General features: G+C 43.0%; 1 protein-coding gene across 1 annotated transcript; it reads right to left on the bottom strand.

Moving 5' to 3' along the window:
* Nucleotides 1-1,726: 1,726 nt before the first annotated feature.
* MEP1A (meprin A subunit alpha) lies at nucleotides 1,727-21,744 on the bottom strand. The gene is made up of 14 exons (XM_066596412.1): nucleotides 21,345-21,744; nucleotides 21,082-21,106; nucleotides 19,433-19,483; nucleotides 16,438-16,472; nucleotides 15,353-15,431; nucleotides 14,835-14,952; nucleotides 14,402-14,577; nucleotides 10,957-11,178; nucleotides 10,594-10,743; nucleotides 8,345-8,560; nucleotides 7,753-8,226; nucleotides 5,259-5,429; nucleotides 3,693-3,894; nucleotides 1,727-1,915 (listed from the first exon to the last, which is right to left on the bottom strand). The coding sequence occupies exons 1-14, from the start codon at nucleotides 21,411-21,413 to the stop codon at nucleotides 1,768-1,770; spliced, it is 2,136 nt and encodes a 711-aa protein (XP_066452509.1). The 5' UTR covers nucleotides 21,414-21,744; the 3' UTR covers nucleotides 1,727-1,767.
* Nucleotides 21,745-23,231: the final 1,487 nt, after the last annotated feature.

Raw genomic sequence — 23,231 nt, 5'->3', positions numbered from 1 at the left:
ACAACATTATAGAAACTTCTAACAAAGGCTCATGGGCTCTCTTTTGTAAGGTCATTGTAAGGTATTGTCAGGTCAGTGGCCTTCCTACAATATCTATCTATCTATCTATCTATCTATCTATCTATCTATCTATCTATCTATCTATCTCATATCTATCTATCTATCTATCTATCTCATATCTATCTATCTATCTCATATCTATCTATCTATCTCATATTTATCTATCCATCTCATATCTATCTATCCATCCCATATCTATCTATCTATCTCATATCTATCTATCTCATATCTATCTATCTATCTATCCATCTATCTATCTATCTATCTATCTCATATCTATCTATCTCATATCTATCTATCTATCTCATATCTATCTATCTATCTATCTATCTTTTCTATCTAATTTGAATGCACATAGATACAATGTCGATCTTTATTATTCATTATCTCATTTGCAGAGACACTTGCTAATACTACAGCTTTACAGACTCTATATGACATTGAGAATACACTTTCCCTCCAACTTTCTGTGTAAATCTTAAGTCTATTTGGTCTGACTTTATCTAGCATTAAGTAGCTCAGACTTCACTCCCTGTAGAGTTGGATATTAGTGCTTGCAGATGATGTGATCTCTACCAACACTGCAAATATTTATTCATGAAGTTCTGTAAATGTATTTACATAGAAGCAGACGGAGACTCTACACTTAGCTCTGTTCTCCAGGCTCCTGGTACGGTGCAGTGGAGTTATAGGTTTCCCAAAGGATCTTCTGATGGCATGTGAGAGGATCAGATTGATGTAGTCTGTCATCTTGGACCAGCACCGACCTCCAGTATGAAATCAGTTTAAAGGTTCTTTTACATGAGCCGATCATTGTGAACATGAATTTGTTATAGCACTCATCCACCCCATTATTAGCAGTATTAACATATAAGCAGACCATATCCAATCACCCTAAGAAGAAATTTTGAACCATATCTAGTATGCAGTGTGTGACATGTGTCCCCTACACATAACAACTTGAATCAAACCATCTCACCTTCCAGCATGATGCCTTATCCTGCACACATCGCCACAACCTGGGTCTTGCCCTCAAGAGTAATACATAGTAACTGAATAATACCAACGAACTGTTACTGAATGAAAGACACTATACAAAGACTAATATAACCACCACACATGAACCATATATTCAGACAATGATTATAGTTCTGTTACCTCCAGTGATCACAGGTCACGTTTTCTCTGATTGGAGTCATTCACTTTTCCTTTTCTTCTCTATCCATTCCAGACTGCTATGACAACTTCTCCCATCTATGACTCATCTCTGTTGTTTGCAGCCCAGACATCTTCGGCTCCTCAGTTTTCCAGCATCCTCCCTATCTATTTTCTATACCTACATAAGCTTTCCATTCTCATGCCTTTATAGGATTTGCCATTATATGTATTTTTTTTTATTTTTTTTTAATCTCTAAAATAACCTTCCAGTTTTGGGACAAAATTCTGCTCCGTTTGTCAGATTGAAACCTATACGAGCTACAAGCTTGAGTAGGTTTCTGCTGTAATATATGCCAGCCTTTGGCATATATTATAGCATATCTGATAGGCTGTGAATGGACCATCTGCTTTTTGCCCAGTCCCACCCACTTGACAAGAGTTTGGCATAAATCGGCAAAAAGTCCCATTGATTGATGCCTTTATTTACATACAGTGAATGACAACTGAGTGTGAGTACAGATATCTTTATTTTCTGCATATACACAGCTTTTATTTTCTGCTCATTATGGCAAAGACTGCAATAGTCATGGCGATGGTCCCGGCCACTCCTCCAATTATCATTCCAAGAACATTGCCCTGTAATTGTGCGATCTCACAACGCTCACCAATGTACATGAACGCCTGGCTGGAACGACACCTGCAATAAAACATCAGTCAATAAGTGCCAGTATATGCTGATAAAATAATGAATAAGACTGTACTACACAAAGGGGATTGTTTGCAAAAACTGAAAAATAAAGGTTCTGTGCATTTGTGTAATTTTTTTGTATTATTCCACTGCATCTAAAATATACACAGGTAGTTTTGTAGTCTGTAACCATGGAGACACATAGGTCTGCATGGAAGCTGTAGACAAATTGGTTATGTCCAGTACATTTACTGTTGTAAATGAGGTTAAAACTACCATAACAACTACTGTGGAGCCCAGTTGCTGAGGAATCAGGCTCCAATTCTAATGTGGTACTGGAGAAAGGTAGTGAATTGTGGTTGGAATAACATAGATTCCTCAAAAAGGCATTTGAGACAACCAGATGGGTACGGGATAATGAAATATTTTCAATAGAAATATAGTCCTATAGAAAAAGCTATTACGGAATAATTCACTGTAGCATGACCTGAAGACGGCTGTGCAGACAAGGCATCCCAGAAATCTTGATGAACAGAAACACATTTGCAAGGAGGAATGGTCCAAAATTCCTCCACAACATTGTGTAAATCTTGTTTGCAGCTACAGGAAATGTTTAGTGGAAGTGCTTGCTGCTAAAGGGGGATCTACAGGTTATTAAACAGAAGGGTTCACTTAATTTTTCTCCCAGCACTGTGAATGATTACACAATGTACTCAATAAAAGACATGAATGGTACAACTGTTTCTGTGCTGTTAGATTGTGTTGGTCTATACCGATGTAAGACTGCTGACATGGTAATGAGTTGCAGCTCAGTGCCACTTGGCACGACTATGCTATTTGCGTAGCACAGCCACTGTTCAAAGGTAATGGCAGTGGCCACTCTACGCAATTAGCGTGGCACGGCTTAAAGTTGCAGAGCGGTCTGTGCTGCAGATGTAGTGAGCTATCTTTTAAGGATGGAGTTGCTACATCTGAAATTGTGACTTAGGTAACAATCAGGACACATTTTATCAGTAATCAATGCAGAAATTCAGGTAATTAGGGTTCACTTACTTTTTCTTGTAACTTTAAAGCCTAATAGGTTATTTGTGACTTGCAATAAGAAACAGACCTTAGTGATAGGCTCAAAAGTCAGTTTCATATGGGGCTGTTTTCTAGTGGACCTTTGGGGGTCCAGTAATATTAGAGCCCACTCCTATGGCACCAGAAGATCCTCTGATAGTTTGGCGGGCTAGTCTGACTCTGTGGAGTTTCATTTTAACTGTGCAGGGACCCGTAAGAGGTGGAAAGCCCACATGGGTATAGTTATGAACACTTGCACCCCATTCTGTTGGCCAGTTTAAGTCCTCGATAGGCCCTTGTACCCCCCTAAATGGCCAAACTTGCGTTAGCCTCATCTCTTTTGCAGTCTGATTCGTGGGACTGATAGTACATATGCATGGACATCTGGTTAGTACCAAAGGCCCCATGCCAGGACAGACCTTGAACAACATATGGCAGCTATTGTGGCTGGTGAGGTGCCAAGGACCATTATTATTAAGCTGTAGGAGCAAGGAAGCTGTCAAAGTGACCCTATTGGTTGTCTTCCACCTTTCTGAGCAATAAGTATAAGGCCATTTTGTACTTCATAATGTCTTTAACTGACTCAAGGACTCTACACAATTCAAGGAAAAAAATTCTCCCTTGTCCCCAATATCACCGGTTAGGCCCGTGCCACTGGCGGCTATAAGAACCTACAGCATGGTGAGATTACATCTACTACAACTACAGCCACGACCTACTGTACCTGCAGCTTGCTTTGCCTTTCTCCATCACACAGACGCCTCCATTTAGACACAGGCTGTCATCACACTGGGTTTTCACTGGTTGGACCTCATAGTTTTGCATGTCTGACAAAGAACGCTTCTTGCGTTCATATATTTCCTCTATCTCCATTAAAGGCGCAGCGGGCTGGACAGGAACTTCCGACTTTATAAGCTGGGTGAGATCTGTAGGACAAAGATAAAACATACGTAGTAATGTACAAACTCCACTTTTTGGATGCCTCCTTTTGAATGTCAGCCACAGAAATTCCTATGCCAGTGTGTCAGCTATAGATGCCCCAATGAGAGTGTATAGGTCGGAGATGCCACCCCTGCAGTATGTAATCCACATATACCCTATAACAGTGTACAAGTCACGGATACCACCATTACTGTGTGCCAGCCATGGATGCTCCTTTATCAGTGCAGCAGCCACCGTTTCCACCATAACAGTGTACCAGCCACAGATTACCCTATACCTTTATGTCGGCTATATGTAATCCACACACGCCCCCATGACTGTACACAAGCCACATATACCACTACAGTGTGTATGGCACAGATGCCACCATTGCAATGTGTAATGCACACATGCCCCCATACAACCCACATATACCCCTATTACAGTGTGTATGCCATAGATACCCCCTTACGGAGTATGCCAGCCACAGATGCCCTATCATTGGGCAAGTGTGTTATTATTGTTCATTTATATATCTGACATATTAGGATAGAGAACAGTTTCCACAATAGCAGGAGCTGTAGCTTGTCCACACAACACACTGGAGTAGATTTTCCAGTAGTGTCATAGGCTGCATGAAATTTGGAGGGGGTGACAAAATTGTGCCATGATGCGGCATTTGATGCAACTTGGTTAATATGTTAGGCACTTTTCTATTCCTTGCTGCACCTCATGTCTCATGGACGGAACATGGCTAATTTGGTGCACCCCATGTATGCCACTTGTTTGGCACAATACGCAATCAACTCATTGCACCCATGGGCATTTCACGAGCAGGACCTGAGGGGGTCATGCATGAATCAGAAATTCAGAGAACATAAATATATGTAGTTCCCCGAGTACTTATGCCCCAATGCATCTATTTTGTCCAGAATGTTCCTTTAAAGGGGTTATTGGACAACCTTTGCCCTATAGTGTCCACTGAGCTAATATAGCAACAGGAGCAGTACTTACCACCTCTTCTGCCACCTCGCTCCAGTGCTGTAGGCCCACAATAGGCGGTGACGCTGCAGCCACTGATTAGCTGCAGGGGTCAAATGATTTCCGGTGGCATCACCTTTGCAGGACTACAGCACTGGATCACGGCGGCATAAGTCGGATAACTACAGCTTCTTTTATTTTTTTTAGCATTGTGGGCGCTAAATAGGAAATGTTGTCTGGTAACCAAACAACCCCTTTAAGAGAGTACATTGGTTTGTGCTTAGTAATCTATAGACTGGCAAATCTGTGGGTGAGTTTTATCTCTAGTAGCATTATTATAGACTGGATTTCTTTCTGTACACTACCATCACATATGATGTATACCTACCCACAAAATCCAGAAACAAGATGAAATCATCATTTTTCAGATAACTCCTGCGCCGTAAATTGAAGTGAGAGATGAACGTTGGCCAGCCCCACTCTATTGCCCTGTAGCAGTTGCAGGAAGGATCCCACGTGCCAGTCTTAGCAGGCCTGTCCCAATAGGAGATGTTTAAAGCTATGGAAAAGAAAAGAAGTAACTTGCCAGAGAAGACTTGTCATGGTAGAGGGTTTATTTGGCATATACTGTACTACAATCCCTACTTCTTAGATGGGTTCCTCAATAATAAGCTGATCACTATTTATCTCCTTGCTGAAACCCCCAGCGATTAGCTGTAATCTGTGGGGTAAGTGTTCAGTTTCCCTGCAGCTCCCCCACAGGGTCAATGAAGCATTACACAATGCCCATTCACGTGAATGAGTTGTATGTGTAATAGAGAACAGGATGAGTTCTCCAGAGACAGAGAGACGTTCTTTGTAGCCGCTCTCCACTCTGGTCAACGGAGGAGGATCCAGAATAGAGCATACCCCCTCTATTAACTTAAAGTCTAGAGATGAGCGAGCATACTCGCTAAGGGCAATTGCTCGATCGAGCATTGCCCTTAGCGAGTACCTGCCCGCTCAGGAGCAAAGATTCGGCTGCCGGCGGCATGCGGGGAGCGGCGGGGGAGAGCGGGGAGGAACGGAGGGGAGATCGCTCTCTCCCTCTCTCCCCCCCCGCTACCCCCTGCTCATGGCCGCAACTCACCTGTCACCCGCGCCCGAACCTTTTCTTCCGATTGGAGAGATACTCGCTAAGGACAATGCTCGCTCAAGCAATTGTCCTTAGCGAGTATGCTCGCTCATCTCTATTAAAGTCCCATTTTCTAAACTAGACAACCCCTTTAACTGAAATTATTGATACTGAAATGATACTTAGATGAACTCAGTTTTAGTAATCAGTGCCATGTAGCTGCTGCCAAGGCTAATAAATTGATAGAATGCATGAAAAGCAATGCAGCAAAATGACAACAGAGCAGCAGAGGGTTCAGAGGTTACCGACAATGAATTAATGGAGCAGGTCGGTTGAAGTATTAGGGTACGTTCACATGTTGCATTTTCTGGTGCGGATCCACACCAAAAGCAGCAGCATATTTTGCGCTGCGGATTTTGACATGGCTCCATAGCAGATTTCATTTTTTCCATGGAAGAGGTGAAATCTGCTGTGGTTCCGTGTAAAAATTCATTGATTCAGATTTGGATGCAGGTTTTGGAGCAAAATATTAAGCAGATTTTGGTGTAGATTTTCTGCTCAGAAATTCTGCACTAATTCTCCTACATGTGAACGTACCCTTAGAAAGGTTAATTTATTGCAGTGAGGACAAAAGTCAGCTTAAAGGGAACCTGTCGCCATCTACCAGCACCATAGACTAAGTTATGGTGCTCTCAGGACAGGTTCCTGCACTGTTACCCCTGGAAGCCTTTGTCCTATAGTTGTGAATGGAGTGGCGGTTATGCATGCGCACCACCAATCCCTTCATATAAGGGATTCCAGTAAACTGTTCTCAGAACCATTGGGGGTCTGACCCCCAACGATCAGACATTGATCTCCTATCTTGTGGAAAGTACAAAGTGGATAACTCATTGATGGTAAAATCTGTTTATGGGTAACATAAATACTAAGTCGGGATAGAAAGATCTTCCTGATGCTCTTCACGCTCAGTTTAGAGGCCATACTAAGGAGGTGTCCTCTATGTCTATATAAATCAAGGCTTCGCAAAAATGGATTCTTTACTGTAAAAGCAGAATATCACAGTAGAAAATATAACCATGATGATATAATATACTGTATATACTCGAGTATAAGCCTAGTTTTTTTTGTGCTGAAAAAGCCCCCCTCGGCTTATACTCGAGTCAGGGAAGGCTTAAAACAAAAACCTCCATACTCACCTCCTAGCCGGCGTCTGTGTCTCCGGTGGCGGTGCAGCAGGCTGCTTGAATTTTCTCCGCTGTCATCCCCCGCCGTCCTCTTTGCTCGGCTCTGTCAGCGCTGTGTAAGTAAGAGCTGTTATTGGATCGAGCGTCAGCCAATCACAGCCATTGCTCGATCATTCACAGCCAATCAAGCTGCTTTAGAATTCTCCCCGCTGTCATCTTCCTGCTCGGCTTTCAAATCCCCTGCTGTCAGTGCTGTCTAAGTAAGCGCTGTGATTGGATCGAGCGCCAGCCAGTCACAGCTGGCGCTCGATCCAATCACAGCGCTTACTTATACAGCCCTGACAGAGCCAAGCAGAGAGGACGGCGGGGGATGACAGCGGGGAGAATTCAAGCAGCTTGTCGCACAGACACAGATGCCGGCTGGGAGGTGAGTATAGGGGTTTGTTTTTTTACCTAGTATACACTAGAGTATAGCTCGGCTTATACTCAAGTCAATAAGTTTTCCCAGTTTTTTGTGGTGAAATTTATTGTCTCGGCTTATACTCGGGTCGGCTAATACTCGAGTATATACGGTAATCACTTACGAGATGTTATATGCTCTGTTGATGTCGTGAAACTTCGGCTAGAAGACATCCTTAAACGAAGATCTGGATCTTGATCCAACAGCGTCATAATGGACTGCCGGTTCAATGCCGGCCATTGTAAGACTGCATCATCCTCCCCACTGCACAAGTGAAAATATACTCCGGTGTAGGTGGTGTAAGCGGACGTGGTTGTCCCATGAGGATAGACACTAATACCATATCTGTAGCCTTCAGGGCTGGTGTAACAAGGACTGAGAATGCTATGTCCTTTGACGTTGTTAGTAAGAACCTGGCTGAAGTTCCGGATGGTCCACACAGAACTGGGGCAGGGGAGTTCTGACAAGGTGACATCATCAATCAGAATACCGCCACTTGTGGTTGTATTAGATCCTTGAACACCTTGGAACATATAGCGAAACTTTTTATCTGCATTTAGGGTTACGTGTATGATCTTCCAGTTCTGGTCGTTGTCACCTGAGTTGAGATATAGAGACATAAGTTAGTTAAACTTATATATATTTTCCTAGCCTTTCCATCTTACCACGCTATGGCCAAGTCTACTTATATTTTCCATACATTTCAGTTAATGTACCATAAATTGTGTGGATTTTCTTCATCCTTCTAACCTCCCCGGTGCCATCATCTAGGCGGAGCCAGATGGCCAGCCTATCCTGGGGGCTTCCATTCATCTTGTAAAAAAATTGAAGACATTGCTCCGTCTTTTTGGGATACAGAATGCGAGACTCTAAGACAGCGGTGCTGCCAATGGCTCCAGAGTGGGTATTAAAATACATATAATAACCCGCATCTGTTGAGAAAAACATAAATGAATACAGCGATTAATTAAAATGTAATTAATTAATTTACTATGTGAATGTAGTAAATATTTGCTACTAGCTTGGTCTTTTCAATGCCTCTTGCGAGCAACAATGCAGTATACACTTATTCATTGGGACTATCCATTTAAAGGGGTTTTCTGGGATTGATGGTCTATCTTAACCCTTTGGAATCCAATTTTGGATTCAGGGTTTCCTAGGGGGCTTTCTCTTTCTGCTATGATACAATGGCGCCATCTGCTGGCTAGAGCCAGTACTGCGATATGGGACATGCTGCAGAGGCCCCCCGACAACAGAGCAGCCAGTAATATACAGTAAGAATACCCTGCCGGACGTCTTCCAACATCGAAGCTGTACAGCCTTCAATCAGAATGTCTTCAGATGTCAGACAGTGGATTGGAAGCGGTTAAAATATTTATTTTTGATCAGTGAGGGACCATAACCAGTCAGCATAAACAAAGGGGGTCTCTCAACACTCCAGTTTGTCTGTGTTTGGTATTGCAGCTTAGCCTATATATAAGTGTAAGGGAGTAAAAGGCCTACTTGCATGATCATTGGGCCATGTGAAGTCGCCACTGATCAACCAACGAGCAAGTAATCGCTCATATGTCGGGTGACTGCATCTTTTATGCGACAAAAAAAAATCTAAAAAAATAAGAATTTCTCCCTGTATAAAACATGGGATGTACTGCCGACAATGGAGAAACTCTATGGGGATGAAGGCTCATGGGAACAATCGTTCATCCTCTATAAAGTCTGATTCGGTGCGTGTAAAGGCCTGATAGATGAGTGATGATCTCGCTGATTGTCAGTTGTCTACCAAAGCAAATTACTCAATGTAAAGGGCCGCTAAGCAGCAATAAAAGGCACAGTCATTGGAAAAAGGGGCAATGGTGTCCTAATGTTCAGACCAGTCAATCACACCTTGGTATGAAGTTACATATGAACACAGGGTGTACTCATATGCAAATTCTAAGAACAACTCCCTGTTATTGTGAATGGAGGCAGGAGGCCGGAAGAGACCCCAACGCGCTCCGCCTCCATTTACTGAGTGATAGTCGCTCCTTAAGTGTGTGACAATCTTCCCTTTTAAAAGTATTCTTATTTTGCAAGACCAGACCAATATTTTAATCCTATATACTGTGTGAATTAAAGGGGTGTTCTAGGGAGAAGAAAACTAAATTAAACCCTGCTTAGCAAGGTATAAAAACATAACTCATACTCCCCTCATCCGGTCCCTGTACCTCCTATTTCGACAGTGCCTGGTCTACTGCTGCACTCTTCTTCTAGCACCAACAATGACATCACAGGGTCATGTGTCCTCTGTAGCCAATTACTGGTTGTGTGCAAGTCAGGATCAGCCAGTAATTGGCGGCAGCAGTCACATTACCCTGTGATGTCATCGCTGGAACTGAAAAAGGAGTACAGTAGAAGTCTGACACCATCAAAAGAGGAGCTGCAAACTATCGGGTTAGGGTAGTATGACTTTTTTCAGTTTTTTGCACAGCACTGACAAGACTTCAATTTTTACTCCTAAGACTACCCCTTTAAGGTATGGTCTATTTGATGGGCAGAGTATAAAACAGCAGTTAATCTTAGCCTGCTAAATCCGGTCCCATCATTAGGACAAACTGTGTCCCTAAACCACTTTGGGCAACTCTGTTGTCCAGAGAGGAGAGCAGCTGCACAGTGCAGCTCTCGCTCTGCAGGACTCTATACTACTTTGTATCGGATGATCTCCCGCTGATTTTCCCCTGTACTGTAGGTCATTGATATATTCTTTTATATTTCAACAATTTACAGTTAGTTCCATAGTCCATAAGTCATGATGAAAATACATGTTCTACATTCTTCTCCTAATTATCTCTCAGCAGTAAACAAGGCAATTGACCCTTGACACGAGCACTAATTGTACTACATGGTGAAAAGTCAGATCAGGTGGCTTTTGCACAAACTGTTGCCTTCTCATGGGGTTGTGTAAGACTCAGCAGCTGGAAAATCTTACCTCTGCACCGTCCAACTAAAGTGTGATCGCTAGATGAACCTGAAGAACCCAACTCATGGATCCAGTCTGCATCATCGATGGTTGACTGGACCATTCCGCCAATGTTGATTAATTCAAAGGAGCACTGGTCCAAGAGAGCAAGTGGAGCAGCTGTAAAGAAACACTGAAATCAATTATCTTCAGATGGGGTCCAGAGCCAGTTCTCTGGGTGCTTCATACAACCCATGGTGTGGATGGTGGAATGGTGAAGCCACCATGTAGTAGTGGCCAGGGCACAAATACCCCCTTGGTATCTCCTGTAATCCAACCCTCAATGTATAGGCTATAAAGTCATTGACAAATATGTTTGCTGGTCATACATACGGCAGTTGTACATCCTGTTTAGACGTTCCAGGTCTATGGCAGACATGTCAAAACGTTGTCCGATGATGTCATTAAATGCTGTGATCTTGGCGGTGATGGTCGGGACGCTGGCGTTCTTGTTGAAGGAGAAGGGTCCATAGTGCATTAAGGACTCATAGTCATATGGAGTGTTCAGGTCCGTTATATATGTATCATCGTACGTGTTGAAGTTGTGCCCCATACCTGTGAGAAATATTCAGTGTGAAACTATCCATATATTTGTGATGAAGCTCATGTATACACACTACCCTACCAAAAGGAATTGGACTCCTAAGCAAGAATCAAAAGGGGTTTTTATTTCCATGTGTTCATACTTAGTGGCCCTAATGACATCAGATACTCTTCGTGGCAGACTATCTACTAACATCTGATACACTTCAGCTGGTATTTCCCTCCATTCATCCTGCAAACACCTGGCGAGTTCTCTGAAAGAAACTGTATCAGTCCATCTACAATGGTGTAAGAAACGTTGTCATTAGATAGTTGAGCCATGGAACAACATTCTATGGAGTGACAAATCACTCTACTCCATCTTCAAATTAGACGGACGTACCTGGGTGTGGAGGATGATGGGGAACGTCTTTTGCCTGAGTGTATTGTGCCAACAGTTAAGTACGTTGGAGGTTCTCTTATGGTCTGGGGATGTTTTACATGGCATGGTCTCGGTCCGTTGGTTGTAGTGATGAGCCATGTACACGGAGGCGTACCCTGACATTCTAGACAATAATGTGCTGCTGACAATGTGGTAATACTCTGGGAATGGCCGTCCATACTTCCAGCAAGACAACGTGCCTTTTAACAAATCCACAAATGTTTTGAGGATACGAATGTTCCCCGATTGGACTGGCTGCAAATAGTTCCGACCTGAACCCTATTGAACATCTCTGGGACGAACTGGAACAAGTTAGGAAGTATGTACAACATTAAGGATGAGCGAGTATACTCGCTAAGGCACTACTCGTTCGAGTAATGTGCCTTAGACGAGTATCTCCCTGCTCGTCCTTAAAGGGGTTGTCCCGCGCCGAAACGGGTTTTCTTTTTTTTCAACAGCCCCCCCGTTCGGCGCGAGACAACCCCGATGCAGGGGTTAAACAAAAAACCGGACAGCGCTTACCTGAATCCCTGCGCTCCGGTGACTTCTTACTTACCTGCTGAAGATGGCCGCCGGGATCTTCTCCCTCGGTGGACCGCAGGGCTTCTGTGCGGTCCATTGCCGATTCCAGCCTCCTGATTGGCTGGAATCGGCACGTGACGGGGCGGAGCTACACGGAGCTACACGGAGCCCCATTGAGAAAAGAAGAAGACCCGGACTGCGCAAGCGCGTCTAATTTGGCGATTAGACGCTGAAAATTAGACGGCTCCATGGAAACGAGGACGCTAGCAACGGAACAGGTAAGTGAAAAATTTCTGATAACTTCTGTATGGCTCATAATTAATGCACAATGTACATTACAAAGTGCATTAATATGGCCATACAGAAGTGTATAGACCCACTTTGTTTCGCTGGACAACCCCTTTAAAGATTCGGGGGCGCCGCGGGGCGGGGAGCTGCGGGGGAGAGCGGGAAGAACGGAGGGGAGATCTCTCTCTCCCTCTCTCCCGCCCGCTCTCCCCTGCTCCCCGCCGCGACTCACCTGTTAGCCGCAGCGGCACCCGAATCTTCAGGGACGAGCAGGGAGATACTCGGCTAAGGCACATTACTCGAACGAGTAGTGCCTTAGCGAGTATACTCGCTCATCCTTATACAACATCCATTTTATTTGAGAGAACTTGCCACAGATTTGTAGGATGAATGGAGGGAAATACAAGCTATATATATATATATATATATATATATATATATATATATATATATATATATACCACGGAGAGTATCTGATGTCTTTGGGGCCAAAAGATCCCCACTAAGTATTACCATATGGAAATAAATTCTACTATTGATTCTTGCTCAGGTGTCCAATTACTTTTGGTAGGATAGAGTAATGATATATGAATATTCGACAGTGATCACTGTATGCCTCTTACGGTATAGAGATTATTGTTATATCAAAAGTCACCTTAAATTTCCATTATCTTTATTAAACATTCTGTCCTCAAGCTTTCATGTGGTCATGGACTTTGTACCTTATATATTAACCATTTATAGACTGGAACTGCTCACAGGCTAATGTATTAGAGGAGTTCATTACCTCCTGTTATTGCATACTATAATAATATATACTAAAATACATTATATGCCTCCTACTCTAATCTATAAGTATATTAGAAGTCACCAAAGTGTTTCCAGAACATATAAAGCATGAAGTCACAGTCCGAGGACATTTATACAGATCATAGAACCCCAAGGTGATTCCTAATATTTTATACCCTCATCTGAGGAATAAGGGGAATTCTTGTCTTTCACTGATAAATATAGAATACGCTCATCTTTTTTTAAAAAAAAGATCTGCAGCAGCTGAGGTGTGTATTTTGGTGTTCTGCAGCAGCTGAGGTGTGTATTATGATGTTCTGCAGCAGCTTAGGTGTGTATAATGAGGTTCTGCAGCAGCTGAGGTGTGTATAATGAGGTTCTGCAGCAGTTGAGGTGTGTATTATGATATTCTGCAGCAGCTGATGTGTGTATTATTATGTTTTGCCGCCGAGGTGTATATTATGATATTCTGCAGCAGCCGAGGTGTGTATTATGATGTTCTGCAGCAGCTGAGGTGTATATTATAATGTTCTGTGGCAGCTGTAGTTTGCATTATGATGTTCTGCAGCAGCTGAAATGTCTATTACGATATTGTGCAGCAGCTGAGGTGTGTATTACGATGTACTGCAGCAGCTGAGATGTGTATTACGATGTACTGCAGCAGCTGAGGTGTGTATTACGATGTACTGCAGCAATGCCGAAAGGGGCTGTCCAAGTGAATTTCTTTCAAAATGGATGTAAATGCATTAAAACAATAAAAGTAGCCATATTCACATGTTCGCTCCCCCTGGCAATCTAGCAACACTACCATCTGACCACTGCAGCCAATTAGAGACAACAGTAGTCATGTGCCATTCTCCTTACTTCACCGCTCAGATGCTGGGAGCCATGATGCCAGAAGAGCGGTACATGACTACTGTGGGATTCCAAGTGGTAGCCATTCATAAACAAAGACGGGAGGAGGGCGGGAGCTGCTGTTCTGGTAGGATGAACAGGTGAACAGGTGAGTACTGCTTCTTTTAATGTTTTAATACATTTGCAGCTATTTTTAAAGAGTATTTCACAGATGGACAACCCCTTTAAGAGCTTGCTGATCATAGATTGTGATCGTAGGTTAGCCTAGAGAACATAAAAGTTTGTAGCCTGGTATAACTAGTTATACCATTTGCAAACTAGAGAGAAAAACGAAGCTAATTGTCAGGAACATATACTGACCCGCGGTGATTTCATCCCACCAGATTTCTACATAGTCGTCTCGGTCAGTTCTGGACTGTTCGTGGTAGAATCCCAAAGCATGAAGGATCTCATGCTCTACAATGGCTTTATAGTCACAGCGACTGCCTATGGAGAGGTTTTGGCCGGAAGGGTGGGCTCCGACCTCAGACCAGCAGCTTCAAGATAGGAAAAAATATATATGGTCAATTAGAGCATAAATCACTGATAACTCCGCCCATTGGACTGTTCAGCTCAGAATGAGCAGAGACATAAATGAACAATATACAAGTTCTATGGAATCTTTCCCCATAAAACTATATATCAGTCCGCTCAGCTCCTCCTGCTCTACAACATGCATGCACAATGCTTCACGTTCCCTTTAATGGCAACTACCTTACATAATGGAGAGACGTCTATCTAGTCAGAGACTTACCCTCCAAATTTCTGAAAATGTATAAAGAAAGGGTCCCCTTCATAAGGCTTAAAATCCACACAAGATTTCAGGCGAAACATGTCAAAGGATTGAAGAATGACTCCCTTAGCGTTCAGGTCTAAAACAATGAAAGAAAGTCAAATATGTCATGGAAATATCTAGAATACTAGCAAATAAAAATGATAGACAGAAGGATTGATAGATATGGGATGGATAGATGGATGGATAGATAGATAGATATGGGATGGATAGATAGATAGATAGATATGGGATGGATAGATAGATATAAGATAGATAGATGGATATAAGATTTATAGATAGATAGATAGATAGATAGATAGATAGATAGATAGATAGATAGATAGATAGATAGATAGATAGATAGATGTGAGATAGGTAGATATGAGATAGATAGATAGATAGATAGATAGATAGATAGATAGATAGATAGGTAGATAGATAGATAGAAGACAGACAGATGGATAGATATGAGATAGACAGACAGATATTGTTATTACCTAAGTTATCAGCTAATATATATGGAATAGGGAACTTCCATCTCCACGTTTCATTACGTAGAGCATTTCGTTCATCTTTCTATAACAGAAAACAGTTCAGTAATTAAAGGGGAGCTGGACAGAAGAGGGCAGACTGCGCAAGCGCGTCTAATCCAGGCAGAAGAAGGCTTCGGTCGGCGCCATGGAGACGGGGACCCAAACACAGGGGGGTAAGAATATAACTTCTGTATGGCCAATATTTAATGCACGATGTATATTACAAAGTGCATTAATATGGCCATACAGAAGTGTATACCCCCACTTGCTGCCGCGAGACAACCCCTTTAAGTAACAAATATGTTATAGTTTTATGTCCGGCTTTTCCCTTGTACTTTCGTTTTCGCCCATCCTCAAGAACATACTTAGGACCATAGGCTTCCTTTGAAATTACCATTGTGTGAAGGTGTACAGGGGATGTGTTACCTGTGCAAAGTGGATGAATATGTTGGTCTATCAACAGGTATAAAATATAGGGGGTGCAGAGAAACTATTTGCACTTGGGTCCAGGACTGGCCTTCCATTGGCTGGTGCCCTATGAGTATATAATGTACCAGTAACAGACCATACAGTGCCATATTACACATGCTATAAAGTATGGTGCCCAAATAACACCATACAATTGGCAAAATAGCACTTTTAGAAAGTTGCCTTAACAATATTGCTATCTTTACTCCTTGCAACCATCTCTACAAACCATTGTGGTTCTACCTGCACTAGACATTGTCGAGGGAATCAGCTACTGGACTAGTGGGGCAAGCAGAGTACCTGAACCCAATATACAACTAAGGGAAAGGAAGTGTCCCAGTTTGAACCAGGCTATCTCCTAAGTGGTCTTCCCCGCATTTTATTAGGTTTTTTGTTCTGTCTATTGGATTTATATGGATGGAGCACAACTATATGACAGGAAGAATGGGGGGGAAGGAATTAAATTTTGATTTCTAAACCGATGTATGTGCATCCTTATGACCCCTTCACCAGTCGGAAATGGGGGTTTATGAACCAAGTATGTCCTTATATTGCCCCAGTAAGTAAATTGTGAGACTCACCGGAAGCATGATGTCTCCCTGGAACAAGTTCAAGTCTGTAAAGGATAAAAAATGTAGGATGGAAATTAATGATGATGATGATAAAACATGGAAACATCAAGTTTTGTTTAGAGAAATTGGCATTGCGTGAAGGGGATGTGCAGGGTGCGTTACATAATGGGGAACAATCAAGAGTAACATAGACTGTAAGACTTGTGTCCACCCAGTTCAGCCTATTACCCCCGATGTTGATCCAGAGGAAGGCAAAAAATCCCAAAGAGGTAGAAGCTGATTTTCCTCATTTTAAAGGAAAAAATATCCCTTTCCGACTCCAATCTGGCAATTAGAATAAACCCTGGATCACCAAATCTTCTGAATTAATCAGTGACTGTAAGGGCTCATTCACATGGCCTTTTGAGTAAAACGCTATAGGAGTCCCAGAACATTTTACGGATCTGTGTGATGCCGGCAAAGAGCCAGCTACCACTGCGTATGGCAGTGAGTGCACTGCACATGGCCGCGTATCTGACGTATGGTCATGCGCAGTTGCTTTGACTTTTTTTAAAATTCCCCACTCTGCTTCATAGCGGCGGTGCGTATTTATCGCCATCCATACGCAATGTAATGCATATGGAGAGCCTTTTATACGTTGCCCACAGAAGAGAATAGGGCTCACGCTGCATGATCCTCCGGAAAAAAAAGAGCACGCTGCAAACTTTATCTCGCACGTATCTACATGTAGTATTTACAAGCTAATGTAAATAGATCAATGAAAATCCATTCAATTTCATTGACTCCATTCATCATATATCACATGGCCGTACAACGCGTGCATAATATGTGATGAAAATACAGGCATGTGAATGAGCCCTAACGGGGGCGTAACTATAGAGGATGCAGGGGATGTGGTTGCACCCGGGCCCAGGACCCTTAGGGGGCCCATAAGGCCTCTCTTCTCCATATAGGGAGCCCAGTACAGATAGTCCCCGACTTGCGAACGGGTTCCGTTCCGGGAGCCCGTTCGCAAGTCCGTTTTGTTCGCAAGTCGAACAAATGCTTGTATGGAGGGGATCGCGGGTGGACCCCACTCCATACAACGTCGGGTGCCGGCTGTTCTTACAGCGGGCACCCGGCGGCAGCAGTTCCGACGAGCCGTGGCGCTTGTCGGAACTGTTAACACTTTAAATACCGCTCTGACAGCGGTATTTAAAGTGTTAACAGTTCTGACGAGCGGCGCGGCTCGTCGGAACTGCTGCCGCCGGGAGCCCGCTGTAAGAAACAGCCTGCACCCGACGTTCAGGGGGCCGATGAGATCGCGGGACGCTGTGTGGTTGCTAGGCAGCCGGGGAGCTCCTGAAAGGCCCCAGGGCTGCCTATGCAGAGTGCCTATCAAGCGCACGGCTTGCTAGGCGCTCTGCATAGACAGCCCTAGGGCCTTTCAGAAGGCCCCCGGCTGCCTAGCAACCGCGATGTGACCGGACAGGCTTCTATCAGGCTTGATAGAAGCCTCTCCGGCCCCTGCACAGTATGATGTAATGCCATAGCATTACATCATACTGTGCAGGACAGATAGTTCGTATCTAGCGAAATTCGTAAGTCGAATGTTCGCAAGTCGGGGACTATCTGTACTAGGAATAAAGCATTATAGTTTGGGGCCCTGTTACAGGTTTTGCATTGGAGCCCAGGACCTTCAAGTTATGTCTCTGTGCCCTAATATGTAATATTGTTACACTCAAGAAAGGCATCCAGGCCCCTCTTAAACTCTTTTATCCAGTCTGCCATCACCACGTTCTCAGGCAGAGAGTTCCATAGTCTCACTGCTCTTACACTAAAGAACCCCTTTTTATGTTGGTGTAGAAACCTTCTTTCCTCTAGATGTAGAGAGTCACAGTCCTGGGTATAAATAGATGATGGGAGAGATCTCTGTATTGTCCCCTGATATATCTATACATAGTTATTAGGTCGCCCCTCAGATGTCTTTTTTCTAAACTGAGTAATTCCAATTTTGATGACCTCTCTGGGTGTTGTAGTCCGCCCATTCCATTTATTACTTAGTTGTCGGTCTTTGTACCCTCTCAAGCTCTGATATGTCCTTCTTGAGTACCGGTGCCCAAAACTGTCCACAATATTCCATGTGTGGTCTGACCAGTGACTTATAAAGGGTTATGACAATGTTCTCGTCATGTGCCCCTAGACCTTTTTTGATGCACCCCATGATCCTATTTGCCTTGGCAGTAGCTGCCTGACACTGGTTGCTCCAGTTTGGTTTACTGTTGACTAAAGATCCTTTTCCGTGTCAGTTTAATCCAGATTCTGCACTTTTGGGAAATAATTCTTGTATGTATTTTCCTTTCCCAACTCATTTATAGGTTTTAAACCACATTTGCTGCTATTCTTCCTATAAAAACAGACACTGCAACAGAAGGCGGAAACTCCTCCATCGCAGGTCAATGGAATCGGTCAATAGCTGTTAGTATTAGAGATGAGCGAGCATACTCCCTAAGGTAAACTACTCGAGCGAGTATTGCCTTTTGCGAGTACATGCCCGCTCGTCTCAAAAGATTTGGGTGCCGGCGGGGGAGAGCGGTGAGTTGCGGGAGTGAGCAGGGAGGAGAGAGAGAGATTTCTGTAACTGGAAATCTAACACAACAGACAGATAGATAGATAGATAGATATGAGATAGATAGATAGATAGATAGATAGATATGAGATAGATAGATAGATAGATAGATAGATAGATAGATAGATAGATAGATAGATAGATAGATAGATAGATAGATATGAGATAGATAGATAGATATGAGATAGATAGATATGAGATAGATAGATATGAGATAGATAGATAGATAGATATGAGATAGATAGATAGGAGATAGATAGATAGATATGAGATAGATAGATAGATAGATAGATAGATAGATATGAGATAGATAGATATGAGATACATAGATAGATAGATAGATAGATAGATAGATAGATAGGTAGATAGATAGATAGATATGAAGAGATAATATACCTTTGTTTATGGCAGGGATATCTATGAATTCTCCAGCATCCTGATTGCGTTCTATTAAATAAATTTAAAAAATTACAACATTAGTAAATGCAAATTTCATCAAGAGATAGATCTCTATATACATAAAGACGAAAGCCCTCACTGACTCACTCACTCACTCACTCATTGACTCGCCACTAATTCTCCAACTGATCTAACTCCTGCTACCTCTTAGACATATCATAGGGATTCAGGTGTAGTGAGGATATAGAATTATGGAGTTGGACCTCCTGGGTCATCTGGTCCAACCCCCTGCTCAATGTAGTATTCACTAAATCATCCCACTATATATCTCATAGTGCAGTACTGAGGCTGAGGACAGATCAAGAGGGAATCATCCACCAGCCTGAGAGCCTGTATATAGTTGTTGCCATTTATGAAGTAGTGCACCTTAATCTAGATGCATTTTAAATCATTACAGTTTGTGGACAAGTAAACTCGATGCTACTGTCTCTCTGGACTCATTATTAATTTAGGGTTATGAAGTGCCATTAACACCGCCTACACTAGGAGACAGCAACCAGCTCAGTGCACCATAACATCAACCCCAGTATTTCAGACCGATTGCGGTGTGACATATTCAGTATCAGCCACTGTGGGAAGGGAAGCTACCCAAAGCATTATCCCCATCTCGGCATATCACATCCTAGCTCTAAGGGTACTTTCAAACAAGGGGATAATGGTGCGACAGAGAACTGCAAGCCGAATGTAAAAATATAATAGTAGCATCAACACTGCTCTGGACCCTAGTAATAGGGAACCAGGAGAAGTCTGAGTTTAACTTTTGGCATGGGAGGGATGGGGATTAAGACCAAAGAGCTTTGCAAGCAACTAAGGCTGGGATCAGACCAACGCTACCCTTTTCCATATTTTGGCTGCGTCGTAGGAGTCGAACAACAGAAAAACTGGAAGCGCCAGATTCAGCATATACTAGACCCAGACAGCACGGGACAGGCGCCATTGACTATAATGGGGTTGTCTGGGTTCCACCATGTTGCCCGGAATTTTTCTGGGGAAAATAGAGCAACATGCTGCTGTATTCTGTCCAGGATCTTATGCTGGATCTGTGCCGGAGGCTCTGAGCATAGCCTAACACTAATCATTTGCACTTAGTCAATGTGTTCTGTGCTGGTCATTACCCATTTGCCTGCTGCTTCAGGGGTTATGGACCCATGACACACCTATTCTTTGGACTCTCCTTTATTTTTGTTGCAAAGGTCCCTTGACAATAGGATGATCATCAGGATAACCTGCCTCTGAGTCCCCAATGATCATCTGTAAACTGATGGGGAACCTATCCAAAAGGGTTACATTTTCCCACAGAGCCTCCACAGGAGAAATGAAGCATTACATAGTGTCTATTTAAAATAATGCATTGTGCTTGGAATACGAAGGTCCTTCAGAGCGAGAGATACTCTTTGTAGCTGCTCTCTGCTCCACTTATCCTAAAGATCCCAAACAAGGGACCTGCCTCTATTTATTCCAACTCCTCAAATTGGGATTTGGAAAGGGATTTTCCAAACCAGACAACCCCTTTAAATACAGGCAGACCTGAGGTCAACTGAGTGTATCTGAACAAGCAGTAGATATATACTGAGGTTTTCTCTTACCCGTTTTTTCTGGCTGTTGGTGAATCTGTAAAAATAAATCACATGGAATTCAATAACAATAATGTAGACACTAACGGGCTCTCCACCTGCAGTGTAACCATCAGCATCCTAATAAATACAGCAATCCCTAAACGATTCATCAATGTAATATTACACTATTCAATGGATGATGGAAACCCAAGTTCCAGCAGGCCCTTCCACTTTCTAGATCAAATATAATTTCAATTGTGTCTAAATGATAGTGATCCCAGGATTGTACTTACTGTATAGGCATTAGAGTAGGCAATGACAGCTACGAGGCAGAGGAGCCCGAGAGACACCCGGGACACCATGGTGGCCAAGAGGAGACTGCACACTGACGCCAAGTCCCCTGCACAACTTCTAAGGGATGATTGAACTTTGCACAATTGATGAAGTCCAGGTTAATCAGTTTTGCTATTATTGCAAATATTATCAGTTTTCAGTAATATAAGAAGTTTCCTTTATCTTGAACTGTAAAATGGCCATAAAGCAATAAGTAAGCTGAGCTCTCCTGTAATCCGTACAGTATTAACTTTTATTCCTGTCATCAGTGTCCTTTTTATGTATTACACTTCACATTATCATTGCCCCTGAGTTGCCACTATCATTAGTATTGGCAACTTTTTCATTCTCCTCTTCCAAGAGCCTAGCACCATTAAAAAGGTATCCAGGATTTGTTCAACGATGTACCATTTGTCGCAGCTTGTCAGTCGCGATGGTGTCGTGGCATGGTGGCGCGACGCAGGGTCAGACCTGTCGCCCTGTTGATATGCAGGACAAGGGTTAATGCATGTTGTGCAGAGATTGCTTTGCTATCTCTCTGTATGCTGCATGCTGACTATTAGTTATACCTGGGAGATGGTTGGGGATGTGGTTCTCTAGTTGCTCTTCCTATCGGCTGGTGTGGAGAGCTTTATATTCATAACCCCCCCTTACTCCTTGCTGGTTATTCAGTTCACTAGAGGAGAGTCTGCAGTTGGTGTGATCCACTAGCCTGGGGTATAGCTCCCATTTCAATTAAATGCTGCTTTATCTTTTCTATTGTTTTTGGTTACCTTTATTATTTGCGTTGCTGTGTCAGTACATCTCTCTAGGGGTTCCTATAGGGATAGTCAGGGCCCAGAGGAAGACAGCGGGGCTGTCCTTATCAGGACAATAACTCTGCTTGGAGCCAGGGAGTCCTCACTTCCCTGTTTGGTAGGCACATGTTCTTCTCAACCGCCTCAGATACATCAAGTCATTTATATAATGGTAGAGTTGGAAGGGACCTCCAGGGTCATCGGGTCCAACCCCCTGCTCAGTGCAGGATTACCTAAATCATCCCAGACAGATATCTGTCCAGCCTCTGTCTGAACACTTCCATTAAAGGAGAACTCACCAGCTCCCGTGGCAACCTGTTGCACTCATTGCTAACCCTCAGTGTCTAATATCTAAACTGTGTCTCCGCCCTTTTAGTTTTATCCAATTGCTTCTTTCCTTGTGCAAATTACAATAGGGTAGATCCCTCTGTACTGTGACAGCCCTTCAGATATTTGTAGACCGCTATTAAAGGGATTATCTGGGTTTATAGTTTTATTTAAAAACATCTTTAGCATGGAGTAGTAAAACAACAGACTTCATACTCACCCTTATGCATGCCCCCGCTGCTGGCGTCTTTACGTCCTAGTGCAAGGAGCCAGCAATGACGTCCCCGACAAAAGGGCGATGTGATTGATTTAGCCAATCACTGACTGCCTTCAGCCAGCGAATAGCTGTTGCACTCATATGACACAATGTCAGGTCGTCATCACTCCCCTCCAGGAAATTAAGTTCAGCTGGGACTGTAGAGCCAGTGAGGCGAGATGGCAGCAGCAAGGGAATGCGGAAGGGTATAAATTTTGGTATTTTTCCACTGCAGCTGAAGAAGTTTTTAATTTCAAAAGGATTTTTATTTTAAATCAAATTCCATATGACGTTTGTGCTGGTGATTCCCCTCGCAGGTGGTATAACAGAATATAGTCATAGCATATCAAATCATATAGCAACAACAATAACTGTTATATAAGCCATCCACGCTTAGCTACTGCTAAAATGAAAAAAACGCAAGTATCAGTATAGAAATGGGTGATAGTAGTTGGTATCTAAACTGG

The sequence above is a fragment of the Eleutherodactylus coqui genome, chromosome 1 (genome assembly GCF_035609145.1).
Source record: "Eleutherodactylus coqui strain aEleCoq1 chromosome 1, aEleCoq1.hap1, whole genome shotgun sequence".
Lineage (NCBI taxonomy): Eukaryota > Metazoa > Chordata > Amphibia > Anura > Eleutherodactylidae > Eleutherodactylus > Eleutherodactylus coqui.
Note: the sequence above shows the minus strand (reverse complement) of the source record. Positions and strands in the feature narration are given on the sequence as shown.